General features: G+C 42.2%; 1 protein-coding gene across 2 annotated transcripts in view; it reads right to left on the bottom strand.

Annotated features, from left to right (window-relative positions):
• Positions 1-3,793: 3,793 nt before the first annotated feature.
• The window catches only part of LOC109398004 (protein sprouty), a 54,549-nt gene continuing 33,773 nt past the window's right edge, over positions 3,794-24,569 (bottom strand). For both annotated transcript variants that reach the window (XM_062852545.1, XM_062852546.1), the window contains exon 2: positions 3,794-13,938. In XM_062852545.1, the coding sequence (XP_062708529.1) occupies positions 12,033-13,859 (1,827 nt within the window). In that variant the 5' untranslated portion in view covers positions 13,860-13,938 and the 3' untranslated portion in view covers positions 3,794-12,032. The remainder of the gene's footprint in view (positions 13,939-24,569) is intronic.

Raw genomic sequence — 24,569 nt, 5'->3', positions numbered from 1 at the left:
TTTAAAAACAATAAAAAAAATAAGTTTATAGGGGAGTTTGGGTAAACTAAGCTCTAAAACTATATGCTGCCGTCACCTCCCGTCTATGAGGCTATGCGCAAACAACATTTAGGATATTTTTGGAGTATATAAGCAATGGCTCATCGTTTGGAAATGTTTGGAATCGGTGGTATAAGGATGGGAACTACTTATATTTGTATGCGGGAAAACTTGAATATAACCAATAATTTGAGATCAAACTCGCCAAAAATGGTTTCTTTAGGAGTAAACCATGTGTATTCGATCATTCATTTAGTTATTGTCACGTAAAAAATCATAAATAAAAATAAAAAATGAATTTCTACCTTGAATATATACCATTGCCTAATTGACCCCACAACACCCTAAAATTCCAACATTTTAATAACTTTTTGTATGTAACGTTACTCAATGGGAGTGGGGCGATGGTATCCCAGCGAAATAATCATTAAAATCATAACAAGTGCCGTAAAATTACAGAAATTCACAAATTGTAGGGGGAACTGGGGTAAAACGGGCTCTATAGCGAGCTTCAGAGAAGTTGCCCGTACATGAATCATTCACCAATCAATTCTTGAGAAAATTTGCTTTCAAATAAGCCATTGATGATCACTAGGGACAATGGAAATTCGCGGCAAAATTTCTAAAATTTCGCAGACCAACATTGTGAATTTCGCGGCGATTTCGCGGCTACACATTTTTGGACGTTTTGTTGAAGAAAACACCAATTTTGCATGCGAAATGAATAGTTCACTTGAATTTTTTTGAAGTGTAATCATAAATTCACAGAAAAAATACCAAATTTAATTAAAAATCAGAAAAAAAGTACATGTTAAATTCATTTAATTTTCATTATGCCGGATTCAGAATTGTTAATTACTTTATACTGTTGAAAGTTATCAGTAAATTAATATTTTAAAATTTAAAATTGGTGGAATTTTGAGGTTATTTTCCAAATATTGATGGATTTCGCGGCATTTCGCGGGATTTCTTCTATTTCGCGACCAATGCCCAATTTCGCGGATTTCGCGGCTTCCGCGAAATCGCGAATTTCCATTGTCCCTAATGATCACATATGGTCTTGTATTAAGAAAGTTATTAATTTTTTCCACCTTTGGGCTTGATTTTGCCCAATGTGCAGTGTCGCGCGCGGTTCTACCAACAGGTGGCAGTGTGCTCATGAAAATAACACCGGGCAAAAGTTTTTGATGAATTTCCTTTAAGAATTACGTCTGTTTGTCTGTGCTCTAGATATTTACCCTTCTTAGATTCATAAGCTGTTCTTTGATAAACAAAGAACAGTTTATGATTTAAAGAAGGGGAAACCTCTGTTTGTAGGCCAAATGGTCATTAGCTTGAAACGATTAGAAAACAGCCCTCGGAAAATCAACATATCATTAGAAAAAATATTTGACAGAGAAGTTTGCAGATTGTTCACCAAACAGAACATCCTATTATTAAAAGAAGGAAAAAAAATTATAGATGTAGACTTGGAATCCATCACTCAATCATGTAAGAGTGTAATTTAAAAAAAACATCATATAATCAAAAGAAGGACAAAACTTATATGCATCCCAACTAACAATGGTAGCTGAATAACAGCTTATTCAATCAAAATTTAAAAAATTAAGCTTGTGAATGGCTTATTCTTCTATAGGACAGATTGATGAAGTACTAGATTTGTAGTGATGAGCTGAATTTCAGTATGGTGAGAAGGTCAATTCTCCGTTTCTGCAATGAAATGGTGCAAAAAGTGTGGGTATTATGATTCCTTGCCTAATTTGATGCTGTTTTAACAAAACTTTTTATTTTTCAACCTTTTTAAACTGACATCAAGTTAATCAGTTCTTGTTGTGTTTATGGTTTTGTGCATTGGGTCCCAAGTATTCTTGGAGATGTTTTTAAAACCAATGAAGTATAGTTGTGCTCAGCTGAAACTACGATAAGATCAACTAGAATATGTAATGCTTTAAAAAAACTATCATAAAAATAAATAAAATCAAATAGAATCAAGATTGTTACTTGGGATAATCAGTTTTGTTTCTTTAAATTCCGCCCTTTTTATGCTTATCCTTTTACAGACATGCGTATTTTGACTATCACTTGTAATCTTCCTCAGTGTCAGTTATCCACTCTACAAAACTGATTACACTCATTCGGAGAGGGTATTCTGCTTAGAGGATTCGAAAAGCAAAATCAGCAAACGCTTTTGTAGAAGTGAGCTCTTAAACAGCAAAACCCAGGAACGCAGAATCGTTTGCATACAAATTTTTACTTATTTTTATTTGTATTAACGAGATTTTTAGCCCTAGGCTAGTTCATCTCGGGACCCACGCTTTACTTCCCTTCCGAAGGAAGAACTCACATTTTGTCGGGAGTGGGATTCGATCCTAGGTCCTCGGCATGATAATCAAGTGTTCTAACCATCACACCAGGTCCGCTCCACTTTGCATACGAATCAGAAACGGTAGCCACTAGACCATCAAGTCCGTTTAAGGAGAAACAACAGAGGGTACAAATATGGCTGGCACAATGGCCGACTTGGACCCCTACTCACGTTTTCAAGAGCATTTATCTTAAAAATTCGTAAACAAATGCTTCTAAAGTTTGTACGCAAATTGCAATGGGATTTCTTGACGTTTCACCTTAAGACTTAAATGAGAATCGCATATTATCCAAAACTGAGTGAGAATACACTTATCTCCACATTGACGAAATAGCTAACAAAACTAGCGCGTCCGATTGTCACAATTGACTTTAAACAATCGGACTTTCTTATTTTCTTCGATTCGTGGATCATTTTGGCAAAAAATACTTTTTTAGTTCTGAAACATTTGCCATTCTCAATTGAGCCTTAACATTTTCATACTTACCGAAAAGGACTTAAGGCAGTTTTGTAGCCTTTTATACTTACCGTAATAATTCCAGTTACATAATCAATCCAGTATTGTGGATTTATCGGCTACTTGTATTCTACCGGTCGCTTCAGTATGGCCTCCAAAGTAGCCGTTTTACAAAAAGAGTAACTTAAAAATGATTTTAAACATTTTTATTGTATACGCTATTCGTCGTTGCCACTAGCTACTCAGCGACATTAATTTTTTAACAATCAAGTTGATTTTTATATGAAAACGGCTACTTAAGTAACCGGCAGAATACAAGTAGCCGGTAAATCCACAATAAATCACAAGCGAAATATAGAGCAAACCCGACCTAATGCAAAGCGGAATCACACAGAATAAGAGCTATAAGTGAACTTCACCATTCCTGGATTTCGGATACGTTTACAGCTTGGCCAGTGAAAACACAAGTGCGTTTTAATTTTTTAAATTGGTCGTATTGTTATTATTTTTAACATTAGATAATAATTATAATTTTCCAAAAAAGAAATAATATAAGTATGTACATAAATTTACACAGCGTTTATGTAGTAGAATTTTCATACTTTTCAGCTCTTTCAGTTTGTTTTTTTTTTGTTTTTTACTTTTTGTATCGCATCCATTGCATCTTTCCGCGGGATGTTTTTGTTTTGTTTTCGCGTTCTCTTTCTTCTCGTCTTCGCGCATATACGTCATTTTCTTTGTGTATCTACCGAACGAAAAAAAAAAACAATAATTTTATACTTCATTCTTTTCTTCTCTTATAGTTCAAATTGTTTTGCGGTTGTTCTCTTTAGCGCGGTGGCTCCGTGTCGCGCCAGGGGTTTTCATTTTGTTTTTATTAAGGGACAGTTTAGTTTTTTTTGGCTATACTCGGTCCGGTTATTTTCCATGGGTGTAAGTGTCGACAATGTTTGCGGCTATCTATTTGAGAACAAGGGAAATACCAACGAATGCGTGTTTTTTTTTTATATAATGCTAACCATGTGTGAGTGGGTATGAGAATGTGGTTGGATGGGGTATTTTGACGATAGGTTAAATAATCAAAGGAAATTTTATCGGTGTTTCTTAAATGGGAGGAGTATGAGAGTATTTTTGTGTTGCGTAGATCGAATGGTTCAATCGTCGGTGTATGCGTATGTGTATGTGCAGTAGTTACCGGTTTTTTGAATGAGAGACATTGTTAAAGGCTTGTTAGGAAATTGAGAATATATTTGACATCGTTCTTGTTTGTTTAATTTCATCCATTTATTTAAAAAAAAATAACAGCTTAGGTACAGTTGACAATGTAATGATTCCACTTTATTTTATATCATATAGCGCATGTGTTGTTTCTGCTTAATTATCTTCAGTTTATAATTTTAAAGTTTTTCTTTCTAATGCTGATAAGATTATGTGCTTTCTTTTGTTGTCTGACATCGAGATTTTGGACATTTTTCATTGTCTAGATATAGCTTGTTTTAGCAGTGCTTTCTAACGTTTTAAATTTAGAATTTTTCTCTAAAAATTTGTAAATTTAATTTCAACAATTTCGCTCGAAAAATGTCAATAGATTATAAAACAATGGTACCAACAAATTCTGAATATTTGCCAAAAATATGTTGAGATTTTAAATCGTTCAAACTTCTGGATCGCATAAACAATGTACAGATTCGGGTTTAGTTTTTTTCTGCTTCGTGTTTTTAGTGTATCAGCCTACTGAATAATGTTTCTGTCTTCCTGGTCTGCTAGCGTGGTTTTTATTTTTTTTTCGGTTATTTTTTTGTATTTCTGCTACATTATAATGCACGACTAGATAATACTGGAAATTAAATCCTACACGAAATCATTTTCAACTTTTACCACCTTTTTCACGGCTTAGTTCCTTCATAATTTCTTCTCCCTATTAGTCGGTTTATTCTGCTCATTAACAAAAAAAATACAATCTTCTTGTTTCCGATTTAAGCAAAACTTTAAATTCCATACTCAACAAAAAAAAAGCCATTCATCGTAATTCGAAAGGAAAGAAATGCAAAACAAATTCGCGTGAAATGTGTTCGTTTGCGTTGGACGAGCATACAAAACGTCATAAGTATTGGTTTTTGTTTACATTAAGGCAATTCAATTGTTTTCCTTTTTGCGGTTCAGTACAATCATCGCATACTGTAAAATACGACAAGCATTAAGTTTTTTTTTCGGTCGAAACGTTCAAAACATTTGGCTACATAAAAAATTCTGGTGTATCCATTGCGCTTTAAGGATTTTTATTTTTTACATTAGTTCCAATTATCAATCGATTAGGTACGTTTGTTAGAATTTACCAATTTTCAGTTTTTTTTTCCTGTAGGAACGCTTGGTTGATTTGCAACAGATTGGGTTAAATGTGGCAGCAGCTTCGACCTGAACGCGGATCGCTTTCCATGGCGTCACCCACGATGAAAACTCTCGACCATTAGTGGCAGTATCGCGGCGCAGTTGAGAAGCGTGTTTTCTTCGTTTTAAATTTAGCGCGAAAAATTACAACATCCGCTTTATTTTCACCCAACTTAAATATAAGTTTTATGAATGAATGTTATTTATAAAAGACGAGAAATAAAAACACTCGCACACAAGCCCACCGAGCAGAGGATAGCGCATACGGTTTGGGAGTGTTTCTTGTCGTGCTGCGCGAAGCAAATGATCGAGGAAGCGCAAATGATCGTTTGACGTTTTCGGTTTGAAAGGGAATGGCGGGTGAAACGGATCCAACATCATCTTTCTCCCAAAAAAAATTCATACTGTCTTCCCCTTTTAAACCAGAAACACGCTTATCAACACATCGGTCAATCAATAAATGGTTGAAACGTCTCTTTTCTCACGGAACTGGGTGAACTGAAACGCATAATCAAAACAGAACAGCAAATAAGGTTACCAGAAGTTCGGTTTTCTGATGCACATAGGGTTACTAGAAATTAAAACGAAAAAATTACCTCGTTTTATTTGCATAAAATGCCGTTCAAATTAACGAGGGTTCACGGTGTTGATATGCAACCTGGATCAGGTGCGTATACAATCCCAAACTGTGGTTCTTTCACACCCATCATGACAAAAGGTAACTCCACAGACAAACAGACGTAACACCTTGAACGATTTTCATGGAAATCCATCGCCCAGTTCACACTACCATCACCTGGTGGAAAAGCTGCACGAATCACTGTGTTGTGCAATATCGTCAACAGAAGGCGCTAGTGTGAAACGTCAAACGCATAGAAAAACGATGCGCGTGCCTCTGGTTGTGAAAGCCACAACTATGAAAATTTAAAATGATCGTTAAAAGCGTGGGCGATGGAAATTTCGCAAGTGTTACGTCTGTTTGTCTTTGGTAACTCATTCCGAGTAAAGAGATTACTTGACACTGACTCCCCACTCATTCTATTCGAAAGTGGATGTAAGAAACCGAACGCGATAGTCGCCCCTTCATCTCGTGAAACGATAGAGAAACAAGGGCCAACAAGTGAATGGCGGTTACGATCGGTGGAGCGTCATGTGTTTTGGCAAACTATCGTGAGAGAATACTTAATTTGATCGACTATAGAAGATCTGCCCAAAAAAAAAAACAACAATAACAAAAGCTGCGACGCAAAATGTTTGCTAGTGTTTTCGATTTTTCAGAAGCCCTTTCGATTGCGCTCATTGGCTCATCTCTTCAAGTAGGCGAAGATTACTCTTTTGATCAGTCTCTGTTTTCGCCCATTTTCAAAATAATCGAATTTGAAAGAGAGGTGATGCCCTTTCCATATGAAAGATCCGTATATTACTGATTACAAAACGCATCTTCGGAGAAGGTCATTCCACGAGAAGTTGTAAGCACGTGCATCTATTGTAAACACGTGCATTTATATAATTGGAGGCAAAATCTCGTTTTAATTAAATATTACGATCAAATCAGATATTTTGATTAAAACAACACATACATTTAGGGATGTAAATGTGGAATAATAACGTTATATGTAATCAGTAAAACGAAAAAAAGTTCTAGTTTGACTTATAAGGTCAACCATGACGTGATGAAATTCGACAAATTTCAAAGTGGGAATTCAAAAATGTCCCTATTGAGTTGTTCTAAAAAAGTCTCACGAAACCTACTGCAAGCCTATCCATATACGTGAGAACAAAAGATGTTTACAAAGTTCTTACAGATAGATTAACACGGGAAATCTGAACACAAACCACTACCACACAGGAATTTGGATTGGTCAATATCACATACACGGTAAAAAATCACTCAAAATATGAGTTTCAAACTAGGAGCGGGACACTAGATTAGGAATTTGAATAAAATGTTCAACAAGAACCAATAATAACATAAAATAATGAGTAAACGTGTACTCTAGGACTTTTGTTTTGTTGTTTACTCTAAAAAATCTAGTTTAAACTTTAGGAACCCATTGTCAATAAAAAGGCACTAAAAGAACATTGAAAGTCGGGCTACACTGAAAGAAAATAACCATTTGATTTGAAATGAAATGTCAACCATATTAAATGCCAGATCATTGAAAAAAATCTGCAGAAAACGGCCCAGAAGCCGATCGGTCGTTGCTTCTACCTGGACCGATTCGGCACCGCCAGCGAGATCGCTGTTGCGACTCCGTGCGGCCCGTACGTGGCGACCATCTCTCCCGTCATTTCGTCAGACACACAGCGCGCATTCGAAAATTTAATGAATGAAAATGGCAGTCGTTTCCTGTTTTCAAAAGGCAACACACGGCGCGCGCAGTCAGTGCTTCTGCTGGATTTTCTGCCCGTCCGGGGCCCAGTTTCGAAAGAGGAAATCTCCAAAGATAAATGTTCTACTTGAGTTGAGATTTCCTACACTCTGCGTTCGTTTTGCTCACATTCCTCGCCGTCGCTGCGTCACACGAACGAGCGCTCCGTCCGGCTGGACCCTTCAAAAGCGGGGAGACAGAAGGCGACAGCACGGGACAGAGAGAATGAGAGAGTGAGTGGAGACGACGACTTTCATGGCTTGATAAATTAGACAGGAAATTCATAAAAAAACACACGATCATGCTGCATGCAGGGCACGTATTGATTCTTCGGGTTCGGTACCTAACCTCAACGAAACGAACGATAAAAGCATGGATTACGCCATAGCACGAACGGAGACGACGAAACGGATGAGGTTCGGGTTCCATTTCAGGTCGGGATCACCGGTCTTTGGTGACGACGACGATGAACGACGGTCGTCCGCGGTTCGGACGACCCTCGAAAATATTTTATCTCAGATTCCAGAAAAAACGAGAACATAAAACATAATTTCCCTTTCAAAAAATCGACGTTTGTCCGGGGAACCGTATGGCTGAATAAGGACCGTATAGAAAAGGAGTTCTGCTGAAAAGAAAAAAAAGATAGCGTGCATTCTTCTTTTTTGTTTGGTTCGTTCCTCGAGAGTTGAGATCTCCGTGTCGTCCGTAAAACAGATGGTTCTGATTTTGGACTCCTTATGCCGTGCTCTGCTGCACAGAGACCTTTATTGATTCGTTTCGCTTAACAACCCATATATTTATCAGGAAACGGGCCGGAGAACGAACTGGAGAAAAATGAAAATCGATTATTTTCAATTTCCAGGAAGAGTTGTCGAGAGCGAGAGAGCAAGATCATTGTCGGGAAGGTGAATTTACGGGAGCACCTTGCTATCGTCAGAGCGTTGACGTATGTGGCGAATTTATATGGACTTTAGTCGATCTGATTGAATGGATTGCATCTATCATGAATGAGTGAATCATTTTGGGGCTTTTAAAGCGATGTCTTAAAACATTTTTTTTATTTTGGTTTATTTAGTGTCGCTCCCCTTAACCTGTACAAGACGTTCGATACTTTCATTTCACTTATTGAATGAAATTCAATAACTGCTACTGCACTGTAGAGTCCGGCCAATGTACACTTGGAAAACATCATACTGCAGCATAAGCGCATGCGAAAAACATCGCATCGCTGTTGGCGTTTTATTTTGACAGATCAAGGGGAGCGACACAAAATTTGCTTAAAAACTATAGCGTAATCCTTTTTATCAACTTCATGGCAAAACACAGTACATTTCATTGACAAAAGTGTATTATATTTTGTCTGTTCAAGGCTCAATTGAGTATATAACTCTGCGGAGCCAAAATCCATGTCTTGTGCTGTCGAAAACAAGTTAAAATTTATATCCATTCAAGCAAATTCGTCGAAATGATAATTTGCTCCATAAATATGGCTCAATGCTCGCATCAACTGTAAAGTCAAGCAGTGTTCCTTTCTCACTCGTGGTTTCCGTTCGTGCACTCACAGCGCCACTGACTGAAATATTATCTGTTATTTATGTTTGCTTGCAACCATATAGGTTATCACCGACGTTTAAATATTTCACGTCTCTCTACGGGACGGCCGGCGGCGGGCGCACTGGTGGAATCGTTCTCCTTCAATACACACGTCGTAAAGCGGATTCCAAAGTGTTCCTACAATCTGTTAAGTCAGTTGAGGCGCGCGGTCAAGCCCCTCCACGATCGATCGCCGACGACGCCGGAAAAAATATCTCCCAACAAAAAACAGCGCTGCCTTCCATTGGAGAGCCCCCCGGCCCTGGCAAAAGCACTTTCACGCACACATTCACATCAGCTCAGCAAGAAAAAAAACATTTACGGAAACGTGGTGAATGCATCACTTTAATCAACGCTTTTATCAATTTAAATAACAATGAACCGATTTTTTCCCGCAGCGTTGACCAGTAGCCAGCAGCAGGGCCGGAGACTTTGGTATTTACTGACGACGAGGCATTGAGCTGATCGCGAAAAGTACATTCACACCCGTTGAACCTTGAGTTCGTGTTTTTTTTTTGTTTGTTTGTTTGCTTCTGGCTCTGGCAGCCAGTGATTGGGAGCGTGATAATTTTTGCATACTTGTCATTCCACAGTCGATTCACACGCGTGATTAGCGTCTTTTTGCCGCCATCACCACGTGGACGCGATCGCGCGTTTCCGATGCCGAAGCTGCCGCTAAACAACACACTGAACCCCTTTGTTTTGAACCTATCGGGCACGATTTTTCGGAACACTCACTGAGCGGACTGACTGACTGATCGCATGTTTGTTTTCCACGTTTCGTAGTCGCTTCGCAGCGGATTTTGTTTTCGCTTGAAATACAATTGGCTCATACCGGATAATGCTGATTTGTTGCTTTCTTTCCTTTTTTCCTGTGTGGTAAATATTTACACAGAAGAATAACATACCGCATGCACACTCTTTGTCGCTCTTCCAAGCACTCACGGTCACGTGGAACAATCGCTCGTAGACACACTCACACACTCTCTTTCTCTCTGCCTCAGACACAAAACTAGAACATTCCCAAAATATATTACATTTTTTTTCAGTGGTTCTTTCGCGTGTATTTAAATATAAATATGCTTATCATCTGTTTTCCCTTTATTCAGTTTCTTTGCGAACCGCTTCCTATCGGTTTATATACAGCATCCTAGAATCGTACACAGTTTTTTAAGAAAATAGTTTCTTTGTTTGCCACACGGGCGCCCTACATTAAATTAGTCGCTTGGTTTTTTTGGATAAATATGTATAACTATTTACATGATTTTGTTCAACTCTGTTCCATCCCGTTTGCTTCGAGAGTCCTCGTTCTTACATTGTTCTCCTGTAGCTGGTGCCTAACCTCTCGTGTCTAGCCGGCCGCTGACTTGCGCGCAATCAGAACTTTTCAAAATTTTTCACATTTTCCGCGATATTTCTAAAATACCGCGGAAACAGTCGTACTCTTGCAATATTCCGTACACTTGTTTGCTTGAAACAAAACGAAAGGTAGGAAATAAACTACGCATTTACGAATAGAAAACAACAGTTCCAGATTCCTCGTTCTCACGCCTTGATACACACTCGCGTGCACCCTTTCCTGAATTCGCAACGCCGCCTAGCCATTTGGAAAATGTCCTATCTAATTCCCTATACACAAGAAGAACGCGGTTCGCTCCGTCTAACTTCCAACCTTTTGCCGCGAACGCATTCTCCACTCTCAGTAGTTAAAAAAATCTTAACCTCTCTGGAAAATTGAGAGATTGCGTGTTTGCCTTAAAAATCTGTATACAGTTAGAATAAATTAGTTATCTTTCCCGCGTCCTAATGGATCTACCTGCTCCTCGAATTTCTTTAGTAACTGTAGCTGTATTGATTCATTTTTTTCTGTAACGAAACCTAGCAGTAGTAGGAAGGTAGTGTGTAATAGTAGTAGTAGTAGCAGTAGTGGGTAGTATTTTGACTCTATAATTCGACTTTATAATTCGACTTTTGTCCTGCTTCGTCCTCGATCTGCGCGTGAAGCAATCCTTCCAGTTAAGCCCGTATATTAGTGGATAATTTACAGATTTGCATCTTCCTCGTCGTCGGTTCGTTTTGCTTGCATTACACGAAAAACATTATTTATATCAAAAAACATAACTCAATAATAGTCTGCAGTCTTTGGTTAAATTATAATTAAAAAACATTTCTCCCGTTCCTATTATATGCTTCGAACTTTGCTCTTCGCTTGTTTTCATTTTTCTGTCGTTTTGTTTCCCTTCTACCTACAACATATAGCCACATAGTACCAGGGTGGCCACATACTCGGGATATTTGGAAAACTGGGAGGAAAAGTCGGGAAATAAAGTTATGAATTTTATAAATTGCAATTTTCAAATACATTTTAGATGGCATTAGAGAAGAGTTTGCAGTAGATTTTAACAGAATTTGTGAAACAACGGAATTAGAGCCATTTCCAACGAATTTCAATAGAAATTCTAGAGCTCAGAGCTTCTGTTCAATTTCTGAAGGTGTTCCTGGGCCGACTTTCTGACTTATTCGTGAGTCACAGCAGAATCTCTGTAGGAATTTACGAAATTCAGATTAAATGCGAAAGAAAAATGCGGGAATTTAGATTCCGATTTTTTTGTGGCCACCCTGTTGAGTACGCTCGGGTGCGTGCATTGTCTGTTGCGCGCTCGCGCCGAGTTTATTATTATTACTACTACCTACTATTGTTTACCGTTGAACGCCGGATGCGATCGTGATGATGATCTCTGCCAGCGGGCCTCGTTTCTCGAAAATGGCATCAGCTGCTGCTGCCCCCTTCGTTGCCCGCTTACAGATACAGCATATATCAGTACTCCGGACTGGAATCGAGCAGGCGCTTTTCGGGCGTAAGATCCCCCGAGTTATGATGATGGTGGTGGTGACTATGATGATGATGATGATGGTTGTGGTGGTGTCCCTTGCCGAACGGGCTGGTACTGTTGACGTCGGAGAATTTACTGCTGATATTGCTATCGTGATCCAGACTGGCACCGTTGCCACCCTGAGAGCCACCGTTGCCACCTCCGCCGAGACCGCCACTGCCCAGGCCGGTGAGGATACTGTCGGCGAGACTGCCACCGTTCTGTGACTGACAACGGCAGCCGTGTCGGGAATGTTTAGCGTACAATTTCGCACAGACGGCAACACCACCCCGCATCGGCCAGTAGCACAATAGGCAGGGTAGTGCAAGCGACAGGGCCGCCAGGCAGCCCCAACGGGTCGTTCGCTTATGGGGAACACAAGAGCACGGGTCGTCCGCACAGGATACGGTGTCGCTTTCTCGTTCCAGCTCGTGGTCCTTCGAACAGTGGTAGAACAGCGCCTTGACGCAGCATAGACAGGAAGCGTAGTCGATGATGGTCTCCGCACTGCAGAGACAGGTTTTGTCACAAAGCCACCGGGAGGGTAGTTGTCGGGGTCGCTGGCACTCTTCGCACCGGCACTTTTTACACTGAGGGCAGGTGATGGAATTAAGTAGATCACCATTCGACGGGTGCAGATCGATGTCAAGCTCGTGCAGACCGGCTGCCGGTGAGTCTTTGCTAAAGTTGTTTGATACTGGTTGTTTGGTGATTGGCAATGTCGCTGCTGACTGTATCGTTGGAGCTCCCGACAAGGGTATACCGGTCGTTCCCGTCGTGGTTGTGGTCGTCGCCGCCACCGACGACTGCGTGTGTCCCAGCGGTAATTGGTTTGGCCTAGTGTTGATTGTGTTATTGTTAAAGTTCCTATTGCTGCTGTGCAGCGTAGTGGTCGTCGCCGTGGATCCGATAGGCTTACCGAGGGTCGACACCGTTGTACTATTGCTACTATGGATAGTGCTAGGCGAATGTAATCGATTCTGGGTTTGCTGCGATACTGATAGTTGACGGTGCGGATCGATGCCGGACGCCACCGGAGGGGTCGTGATCGTCGCCGACCCGGTGGTCGTCGCGGGTCCAAAAGCATGCTGCCCCCGCTGACGGTTCGCTGCAGGCGACAGTCTACTAAACGGCGTATCGACATACTCGTTAGTAAGCCTTTCGTTCTCAGGTCTAGGCGCAGCCAGGGTGACCGGGGATGAGGCAGACGTTGTCGTCGTGTTCGACGCTGGCGTCTCTATGCTAGGGCTCAAAATGCTCGGTATCGAGATGGTTGGTAAAGCTGCCGGTGGACGTCGTCGCGAGAAGGTACTTGCTGGCTGAGCTAGACTATTACTAACGTTATTATTACTAGTAGGAAGATGGTGGAGTTGCGGATGATGATGATGACTACTACTGCTGAGGCTGCTGCTGTTGCTACTGCTTCGGGTGTGAAGCGGCGTCAGGGGCGCTATTTGAGGTGGCAACGGCGGTGGAATTGATGAAATATTATTATTGCTACTAAGGTTACGTGCAGGAGAACTGGAAGAGCTTAGATTCCTAGGTTTTGGTGACAGTTGCGGTACGTTATGGAGACTTCGATTCGTGATCGTACTGATCGTCGTATTGTTGTTGTTGTTATTGGCGCTGTTGATCGCTGGCGATTGGTGGCTGGTGATACTGTTGGCAGCGCTCATTATGGTCGGCTCGGGAGCCCGGGGACGATGAACACGAGGCAAGGACTTAGGGGGCCGAGGAGGCGCCAAAGGATCGCCGCCATTTCTGCGATCCATGTAGCTCGTTACACTAGCGGCTTCGATGGGTTGTTTTCAGCCGTGGTCCACCAAGATCCGTCATCGTTTTAATCGCCTTCTGCAAGAGAGGGAGAAATCAGAAAAGACATTCATTAGTGGTGCTTTTGTGGTGTCGTAAATCATCAACTGGCGGCGACGGACGCACAGTGGTTCCGTCTATTAGGAAAAGCAAACTTAAATCGTGTTTATTATAATTTTTGATAAACGGAAGCAAATAGAAAAACCATGCTTTAACTGGCAAAGTAACAAGCGTCTTCAGAAGTGCTGGTACCTGTTACGTCAGGTTGTAATGAAGGGATTATAGAATATGGTTGTTTAGCAAAGGGTACACGTTAGTGCGTAGATGCCAGGCGTAAAAAAAATGATTATTTGAAGATGATGCGGTTGTATAACTTGTAGGCGTGAAATAATAAGATTGACAATGTGCTGTTGAAGTTCTGGTTTATAACAATACCAATGTTGTATTTTTTACGTTTTTTACCAACGGCGGAACCACTGTGAGACGGCGTCCTCGCTGTCGTCGTCGTCGTCGTCGTCTTCGGATCCGACAACGTGACGCGCGCAGCAATTTTGTTTTGACCGATAACGGACTCTGGTTTCTTCTGGCCTGGCGGAGATAGATCAACACACGCAAGGGCAAGAGGGAACGGTTGGCCGACGGTAGCGCGGGGCAAATAAACAGAAACGGAGTCGATTACTGATATCACATCAATCTGTCTGGTGACGGTAGTGGGGAGTTGTGGTGGTGGTCAACACTGGGACGATTAAAGCTTCACAAGAGATATTAAATTTCATTCAGCGAACGGGGTGCACCCCTGCAGCGTGGACGACTTTTATGACTGTCGTGAATCAGCTGAAAGGTGACACCAAAAAAACGGACAGAAATCCACATCAAGCAAAAGAACGACGATCGGGGTACTAGGGTTTATCGATTGACGAGCACAAGTTTAAGAAATTTATCATTTCATTGTCGAAATAATGGTGATCATCGGTAGTCGACTTCGGACGCTTCTGAAATTATGATTTAACTGATAGACTAATAGACAAAAAATATTGAAGATCCCTTCCCAAAACGTTCAGTGATAGAAAACCTATAATGACGATCATGATGACGACGATCGCAGTGATCAATGTCAATGAAGTGACTGTTGTTTCAGTATCCAGTTCAACGAAAAAGGAAAAAACAAAGAATTCTACAAAAATGCTTAGAGTTCTGTATTTTCTCGGGCCACGCTGCTGCTAATTCTTCTCCAATTGCCTTTTTTCGGTCATTCGTCGTGGCCGTCGCGTCGTTCGTTCGTTCAATTCGAATGGAATGCTGACTGTCCGGTATTCTCATTTTTTTCTTTCATTTTTATTCGTTCCAAGTGTGCGTGTGACGGTCGAACGACGATGATGACGACGATCGCGACGACCAGCTCCGGATTGTTGTTGATTACACTGGCGTCAGGGACATTATTGACTGCGCGCCACCTCACCTCACCGCACTATGCTTCCTCAGCATATTGACGAGGATAGTTTCGTTAAGTTGTCAACTGACCGAATTCGCGCTTTTCTGTCGATTCATGCTCCCGTGCCCAACCGTACTGATCCGCATTTCTCACAATGTGTGAAACATTTGTGCCGGAGGCGGCGACGATGATCGTGACTTCCGGTTTCGTTGCGCGGTAGAACGTTTCTTAGATCTTGGGGGCTACGACGGATCAGACACATGCGGAGCTCTAGCAGCAGCACTCCAGCCATCATCGTCGGAGTGCGCGCAAAACTCAACGAAAGGGGCAAACGACTTCTCGTCGTCGGTCTAAAAATATCGCATTTTGCGTGCTGTTGGAGGAGTGCTGTTTATCGTTCAGCACAGTTACCGTTTCCTCCGCAGAGCGATCTGTTTATGACGATCGTGTGCATGATCATCGCTCGACGGGTTATGCGATTTGAGTTTGACACGAGGAATCCATCGAAACGGTCCGAGTGATAACAATTGTGACATACTCGCATGAGGCATACTCTGGCACAGCGGTAATCGAACTTAACGAAACACATGTTCGTTCAGCTAACCTGATTAGCTGTCATATGCATGATCGGCCGTTCGTTTCGCCTGGGACATGTGCCCTAAATGCAGCTATATCGATCGCAGGCAGCAGTATGAAATGAGCCGCAATTAGTGAGCTGGTCGGTCGATAAGTACGCAGTGCATTTCTGGCTGCAGAGTGCAGCAGCAGCTCTGCGTATAATATGCAGTTGGCAAAGGTATTTCTTGGAAGCGAATTATTGCAAACGGCGCGGCGCGCGGACTACATTTCATTTATATCATACACTACGGGCTACGGACGGGACAGACACTCGCGGTAGTCGTCGCCGTTTTCGTGACAGACAGGCGGGGTAGCTGTGCGGAGAAAAAGAAAATATCCACTGCTCTGTGGCACTGCTGCTGCTGGTTGGTTGGCTGGGCGGCTGGGACTGGAAAATTGCTTCCGTGATCTGGCCCGAATAGAGTAATGGAGGAAAACTGGCGCGATCGGTGAACGGGAAGAGCACAGTAAAAAATATCGGAGTTTTAGGCAATTCAGGGGAAGTAGAGAAAACGCTGGAGAAGTCTGTCGGGTTACGAACAAACCTATAAAAGATCGACAAAATCACTGAAAGGTGGGAACGGGACTTAAACGAACACTCGAATCGTATAAGGCATGTATACACCAATGATCAAGGCAGCGGAAGTGATGAGTTCAATTCGGGAAAGTTGCCGGATCCGTGCAATTTCTATGGAATATCTGGGAACAGGAGTTCGAAAGGGAAGAACAAACTTCTGTGCTACCCTGCCTTCCATTCGAAATATTCCACTCTCCAAAAAACGGGCGGGGAAGTTCACGGTTCTCCGTCATCGTCTAGACCTCTTCTTCATAGTCATCGGCTTTTGTCAATCGCCACAGATACGCTTCTGCTCGCTGAAACTCACCTCAGTGGAATTACATCGCGGGTATAGCCTTCTTCGCCAGGCTTTCAACTCGAGTTGATGATAGAACTGCCACGATCGCCAATATTTTCCTCCTTCTGTCGCGTTACCCGTGAGCTGCAGCATTTCAAATCTACTGACGTCGAAGTTTGGAAGTAGTAGTGGAAGATCTTCATATTTTCGTTCTTCGTGAGCCGAGCAATCCACGGATCTCACTTCTCGTTGCTTTCGTCATTTAACAAGTCGCTGCCGCTACGCCACAGATCCAGGAGCAGCATTTTTTCATGGATCACGAAGGTATCATTCGGAAGCTCTCCAGTTTGATGGCCTGCAAGTTATGGGCTCAGAAGCATGTTCCACTGCATGCATCGACCTTCATGTGGATCGTCCACATAAACCGTGAAGTGACAGAACGGGGTCTATGGACGGATGTTTTGAAAGTAACGGAATACAGACTCCATGGAAACGATAGGTGATACGGGACAACTGGATAACTGCGGGTTGGTCAAAGAACGGAAGAAGCTCGAGGGTCGTATTAAGAAGTTTGATGGTTGAATAGAGCTGAGAGAGTGCAGCTAGACGACGAGACGATAATCTGAGTAAACAGGTACAGAGCTGGTGCAAGCATCGGAGCTACACCGCTTTCGCAAGGATTAGAGTGAGGAAAAGGTAAGAGACAGGAGGACACTATCGTGGTTCGAGGTTTTCTAAGGAGGAATGTTAAAATATAAACTAAATCGCATGGGAGATGTCGTTGTCAATGTGGAGGTGTGGTAGCATCAATTGGGTTATCAATCGGTAGCCATCTAATTCAATGCTTGTTCAAGGAGAACTAGAAACCTTGCTATGGCCACAGTAGTGGACTAGTTCATCAATGCACTTCGGTTTGTTCTACGGTTCGAAGAATACGCGGTTGATGCTCATCCAGGGTTCTAGACCCATAACTTGCTGAATTGTTCGCTGAGTTGAATTCTCCTACAAATTGCTTTTTCTGTAGATACTTGTTCTCAAGTTTGCAGCAATAATTTTAAAATTTTAGATAATAAAAGGCTTCCCAGATTTCCGGTAGGAACCTCGACATCTTGATGTGAGCTTAAATAATCTATTTGAACACTACAATCAAACGAGTAACATGATTTCCGGCTTCCTGGCCATCACTAGGATGAATACTTCAGCAAAGAGACTTCGATATCGTGATAAAGTAGCAACTACTGTTACTAAAACACTTTCATTTGAATAAAAATCTTATTTTTATCGGTGCAGCATCGCAAGTTATCCACTTACGGTTAACTGTCAAAATTGGACATACGTGCACACATCGCCCGTTGAAGAACCGCGTATTTACCGAAGCACTTTCCCCACATCTCGCTCGCTCCCCGTTGATCCAAAGCCTACAGCAGCAGAGGTCCAACTCTTGTGGGCACGTGCCCGTCGTCCGTTGTGTCTAATTGTACCCACAACACTATAACTGTGGACGTTGGACTACGGACACGCTGCTTTGTGGACCATTGTGGGCGTTGAAGAGCTGTTGTGCGGCAAAGCGCGCAATGGCTCGTGGCTCGCTCGGAGCTGGATAAAATGCCTATGATGGCCGACCAACGACCATGCATGCTGTGCTGCGCTGTGGTGGAAGAGAGATGGAGGGAAACAAGCGTGGTAGAGCCGATACGACAACGTCGATGGACGACGACTGACAGATGTGGACCTAGCTATGGGAGGAACGCATGCGGTGACGGATAACGCGACACGCGGAAACGCTCATGGGAAGCCAAAATGGGCGCGAATTGGCGGCCGTGGGCGTTGTCGTCGATGGCCCTCGCTATCTAGTTTGGCGAGAATCAATCGACGGGTAGATATGTCAATGATTTCGATTGGTTCAGAGATGTTTCAGCATATTGAGGGATGTCCACGAATTTTCGTTTGTTTCGCAATACCACTCTGATCGATTTGATCTGAATTTGCGACATCCCAACAGGTGAACCGTTTAATGTGGTCAAATGTTGGAAGGTTTGGATAGCCCATTTGATTATGTCGTAGGTTCCGAACATCACCTGCAGACTGGACATCCCTACGCGTCTCATCATCGCGGAAGAACGGCTCCACCACTTGAGTCCGCCCCCGCGGATGCTGTCATCTTCGCAGGGCCATTGTTATCCAGTCCAGGTGGGAAGAACACAACCGTGGCACCTGTCTGCGCTGTCTGCTGAGTGACGATGAGGCCGTAGTGCGATGGCCGGCCGGCGCGGCCAGGCCAGTCAGTGATGGAGCGCATTCATTTTCATTCCGTTTGACTGCGGAGCAGTCAGGGGACCATCATCATCCCACCGTCCGTTCGTCCGCCCGCACGCCCGTCCGTCTCTCCATCCATCGTCGTTTATATCGGATTTATTTTCGGAGTGTGGGCGTAGAGCGTCTTTGAACGCGTGCCCGTCCTCCCCGGCTGGCCCTATTCCGCGCCTCCGCCGAACTTTGTTTGTTTGCTCGCTCGCGGATGATGAGAGGAGCGAACGAAAAAAAAAATCGTCCATTGACGTAGGAATGGGAAATTCCGCTGTATACACCTTGCAGAGCACGCCTTACGCCGCAGCCGCGGTCCCGTATACCGAGATCTTCCCGGCCGCCCAACGACGACGGCACAGGGATGTTGCCAAAACGTGAGGGATGCCTTATGGGTTGCAGGTGTAGTACACTTTGAAAAGAGTATTTTTAGAATCGAATCTTTATAAATAAACGTGAGAAGATAAAAGTGTATGCGGCCATGCGGGATGGACGTGGTCGGATGGATTGATTTTAATAAATATAAGTTTCAACCTTCTGGCAGTTGAATAAATCATTTAATGTGAAAGTATTCGATTCGTAATATTGTTTGATATCGACTCTAGGGGTAAGACACTTAAATAACTAGAGAGTTTTACTTAGAGTTCCACCAAATTGTTCCCAGTTTCACAAAGGTGTTGCTAGAGATGTAGACACCACAGAAAAACCAAAACAATGTTGCCTGAAAGCACCCAAGTATCATTTTTCAATCAAGTAGACCAGAAATGGTTCTTAAAAACCATCATAAAACCAAAGCAAAAAGTATTAAGTTTTATGACGGTTTTCTAAATCTTTACAAGACTGATTGGTCATCAAAATGTTACTTTGGCATGGTTCTATAGGGATGTCCTTTGATTAATTTCGTCGATCATAGTCAAAGATAGCTACTCAGAATTTCTTAAAGCAACTACACATCTTAAAGCGTTTTGTAGGGTAGGTTCGTATGAGCTTGATTTGATTGTGGTAGAAATGCAATTATAACACTTTTCGCTTCAAAATCAAAAAAACGTTTCATATGTAACGCATGTGTTACATAAAACGTTTGTTGGGATGAGTTTTGGATGTATGTGAAAGCAAATCATAAGTAAGACATACATTAGCGTTACCATAGATAAACAAACAGATGTAACACTATAACATATTTAATCTACCACTGTTTTAACGATCATTTTGAACTTAGTTGAAAATTGAATATCCACAGACTTGCGCATTATTCAAGGTGTTTCGTCTGTTTGTGGCGTTACTTTCTGCACTACATGATGCAACATCCAGCAAAATCCGTTAAGTGAAATTCCATTAAACAGCAATTGTCCAGCTGTCCCAGTCTAGACTGCTTCCCTTTATCCTACGTTTCCGGACGGACGGCATCCGTCTGCACCGTGCAGCATCAGAGGCCAACCAAGGAGAACCATGGCCTACCTACATAATAAATATTCGCAAAACTCAAACGCCGCCTTCTGGTGTGGACGTGATCTCCGTCGCCGAGGCAACAGTCCAGCAGGCAAATCTCGAGTGTGAGCAATGACAAACAAAATATGAAGCGAAAAAATCGACTCACAAAAAAAAACAAGTTTGTCGGTGTTCGCGTTTGCCGTTGTCGTCGTCGTCGTTGTCTTCGCACAGAGACCACAGCAGAGAGACGAAAATATTCATTCATTCATTCATGCAAAAAAAAAAAAAAGATATACTCGTCCGGTCGCCACAGCCAGCACGTGCCCATCGCGCAAATAAATTTCGACGGAGGCGGTCTTGTGAGATTTCCCTAGAAGCTGCTGATGAAAACCCAAAGTGGTGGATGGGATGAACTTTTAAATTTGTTTGTCAAGTGTTTTGAAAGACTTGATTATCTGATTACTGAATGTGGTCTAAAATCAATCTTAGTAGGATAAAATTTACTCTCATGTAACCTAAAGTTCCTATAACTCCCTATAACAAAATATACTTTCAATAGTGGCGATTATCTACCTGTTCATCAAGCATATGTTTGTTTTTGATCATAACTCTTCGAAATTGCACCCCAGCACGAAAGCTGCTTAAGGTGAAACGGGACGCCGTGTTATTTTTCCTGTCTTGCCTCTCTTTCTAACAATTTGCGTCGCGATTTTGAAGATGGTAATCTCGAGTTCTATCGCACTGAAGATGTTGAAAACCAATCAGCATATGCACTGCAAGTGAGCATACACAATGATAGGTTTTTGTTGCAAAATATGAAGTAGAATCTGAGATTACCATCTTAGTAGCCACAGAGCAATGGCGGATATTTCCTCGACCGTCCCGTCCGCCCTTAAGATGCTCCTTGAAACTAGGTCGGAACTTTAAACTTATCGCTTAGCTAGTGAGAACGGCGAGTGTTTTGGATACTTGACGAACTGCCATGGCATGAATCCGATATCCATTGCATCACTTGTATTGCACTTTTTTCCCTGAACCACGATCTGGCAAAACTTTGGGGAACCACTGTTTTCGCGTGGGTCACTTCCGATGAAGTTGGGAACAACCATCCAGCAAACGCATGGACAAAAAATTCAATCCCGGGACAGTAATTTCCATAAACAGTTTCCAATCCTAACACCGTGATCTGATTTTATACTGATTTATGCTGCACCGCTTATTCTGTTACCGTAGGAATTGAGCAACTAGCTTCATTAGCTCTCCGGCACAAATGACACGAAAATTAAGGCCCAACATTTAAACGAATCTAATGAACTGTTATGGATAAAAGTAAACAAATTAAAAACTTTACTTTTACTCGGCGGCTTATTTTTTGCCAACTACAACAACAAAACAATTTACAGCGACGTTAAACACACTACACGAAAACCCTGAGATGTTGGTAAAATGCACATTAAACTGCATTTACACAAAAATTTAACCGCGGGTTAAAATGATTGCTCGAAATGTCCTAAAAGTAGTTTATTAGATTGCGGCTGTATCACTTAAAGCTATTCAGGTTGGTACGCTAAGGGACATATCCTTGGACATATCAGCAAGTAAAGGTATAACATATAACATGATAATGTAATATGCACGGTAAAAAATCTGCACGCTGGATGTAAGGGAAAAATCCTTTAACTATTCAACGTCCCAATAAACATGATTAGAAATTCTTTTCCTTTTAAACAATGCTGTCAGTTTTGATTTGAGAACCAAAACAAACCCACCGAAGAAATTAACTGAAAATCACTTAGATTTGCACTTATGTACAAAGCAATACAATCCAAAGTGAAAAACTGTTGATTTGGTAATAACTGTTTTGGGCATAAAAGTAAATAAAAATGACAGGTGGCAGAAAGTGTTTCGCTTCGATTCGCACCTCATTATCAGATGTGAAGTAGTGTAGTGCAGAAGACTGTGACTCTCAAGGTCCTAGTATCGAATCTTGGTGTTGCGGGGGTTCACTTTTTAATTTTTTATTTTGAAATCAAAACATTGTCAACAGTGAATTGAAGTGCACTTCCAGTAAAACTGAAGAGGCATTGGATGCTCTTTTTCAACTGATATTTAGATGATAACAAACTGTTCGGACAGTAGTGCGAATTCAAGTGCCAATCTGTTCATATCAGAGTGCATATTTTTTACCGTGTGTAATATTGACAGCAAAATATATCAAAACGCCAATATTTTTTGCACACTCACGACAAAAACAAAGTGCCCAACATTTATTGGCATAACGCTGTGTCCAAAATACGTTGGATGCCCTAGTGTTTCTAAACAATTACAGCCGACCTTCGTACGTTGGGCTACGTTTAGTTGAGCATAACCCAGTTAAAACGAAGTCAAACGTCACTTTTTGACGTGAAGCACGATTTGTCGAGGTTGATAGGGGAGGCTATCAACCTCGACAAATCGTCAACTTACGATCGCATATGATGTTAGACAGGATGCAAAAGTGTAGGCGATATACGCACACTTTACACGTGGTTAAATGGAAGCAGGTACGCATATGGCCTCCACTTTAGCATCCTATTCGACATCATATAAGACTTTGTGTTATCTGGGCTGAATCTCTATTGTTAGAGATTATTTGATGGTTGAAAACTCAGCCCACTAAGTGGAAAACTTTCACTAACTGGGCTGAAAGCTTAGTGCAATGAACGAAAGTTACTGTACTGAGATTAGAAAAAAAGACTTATGTACAAAGTTGATAATAATCACTGGTTAGATTTAAAACAATCCATTCATTGACTGTGTTCTCGGCCATTCCATAGACAGCTTCCCCAAAGCCAAAACTATCTGCAACGAACAACCTATGATCGATGTGCACCTATTAGCCAGCTGAAAAATGTGCATATTCATTCAGATTCCACCAAAACAAAAACGACGGCTCACATAGAAAAAAAAAGACCCTGTCTAGTGATCGCCTCCAGTCAACCTTCTTCCAGGCGAACCCAACGGCCACGACGTGATTTCGAATTCCTATTTCTCCAATCGATTACCCCCATTGTGCCGGGATACGGAGAATCCGGAGAAGCAGAGGATGGACGAAAAAAAAAACGGCACGAAATGAATAGCGCGAACGAGTCTGGATGATTCTCAGACATTCCATTTACGACTACGGTCGCCTCTTCCTCTGATTCATCCATCTCTTCGCCCATTCCTCACAGATCGAAGCGAATATGTTTCATTCTTGATTTCTTTGGGATCCTTCGCGGAGCACAAAAGCGACCGATCCTCGTCTCTCTTCAACGGAATTTCATTGATCCCTAGGAGTTACCTGCGCATTTTAGAAAAAAACAGGTAAAGTTTAGCACCTCGTCTCTTGATGGGTACTCGTTGCGAATCCTCTAAGGGGTCGCTCTTCCTGTGCTCTCAGCCGGGTGCCTGTCACAGTTCCTTTGTTCGCACTCAAGTGCTTCGATTGTTTCTCGATTTCGTTCGCTCTTTTCTGGTGTTTGTTGTGCTTTATGCTTCAATACGGATAGATTCGCACCGATTATGACAACATATTATTAGGCAAATGAGTTCAAGGTAAGTAACCTCAAGGTGCACTCGAGTCCCCAGCGGGACCCCGGTTCCTTATAAGTGCAATTTTGAGGTGTGTTGTAAACATGGTAGGGTGCTGGGCTCATAAAGTTCACGTCGAGGGGAACGAAGAAACTGTATAGGAGGAAAGCAGGGGACACCAGTTGGGTTTTACGACCTGACACATAGCGGGGTCTGCTTCGACGACGGGTTCGACACGAACTTGCTCCGTTCAGGTTGCGATACTTGATACCTTCTAGACGACTAGAGGGTCCACCTGATTCAACATACACACGCACCACCGTACGGCAGAATGTGTGTAATAAAACTCGTCAAACTCGAAAGAGGGAAGAGAAGAAAACCTGATCATCTGTCGCTTCTACGACCGTCTTCGTCGTTGTCGTAGTCGACGTCCGCTGACCAGAGAAGACAAAAAATAGGTATCGATTTCAACCTGATCT

Source organism: Aedes albopictus, chromosome 2, assembly GCF_035046485.1.
Source record: "Aedes albopictus strain Foshan chromosome 2, AalbF5, whole genome shotgun sequence".
Classification (NCBI taxonomy): Eukaryota; Metazoa; Arthropoda; class Insecta; order Diptera; family Culicidae; genus Aedes; species Aedes albopictus.
The sequence above is the reverse complement of the archived record's forward strand: the minus strand, read 5'-3'. Positions and strand labels throughout refer to the sequence as shown.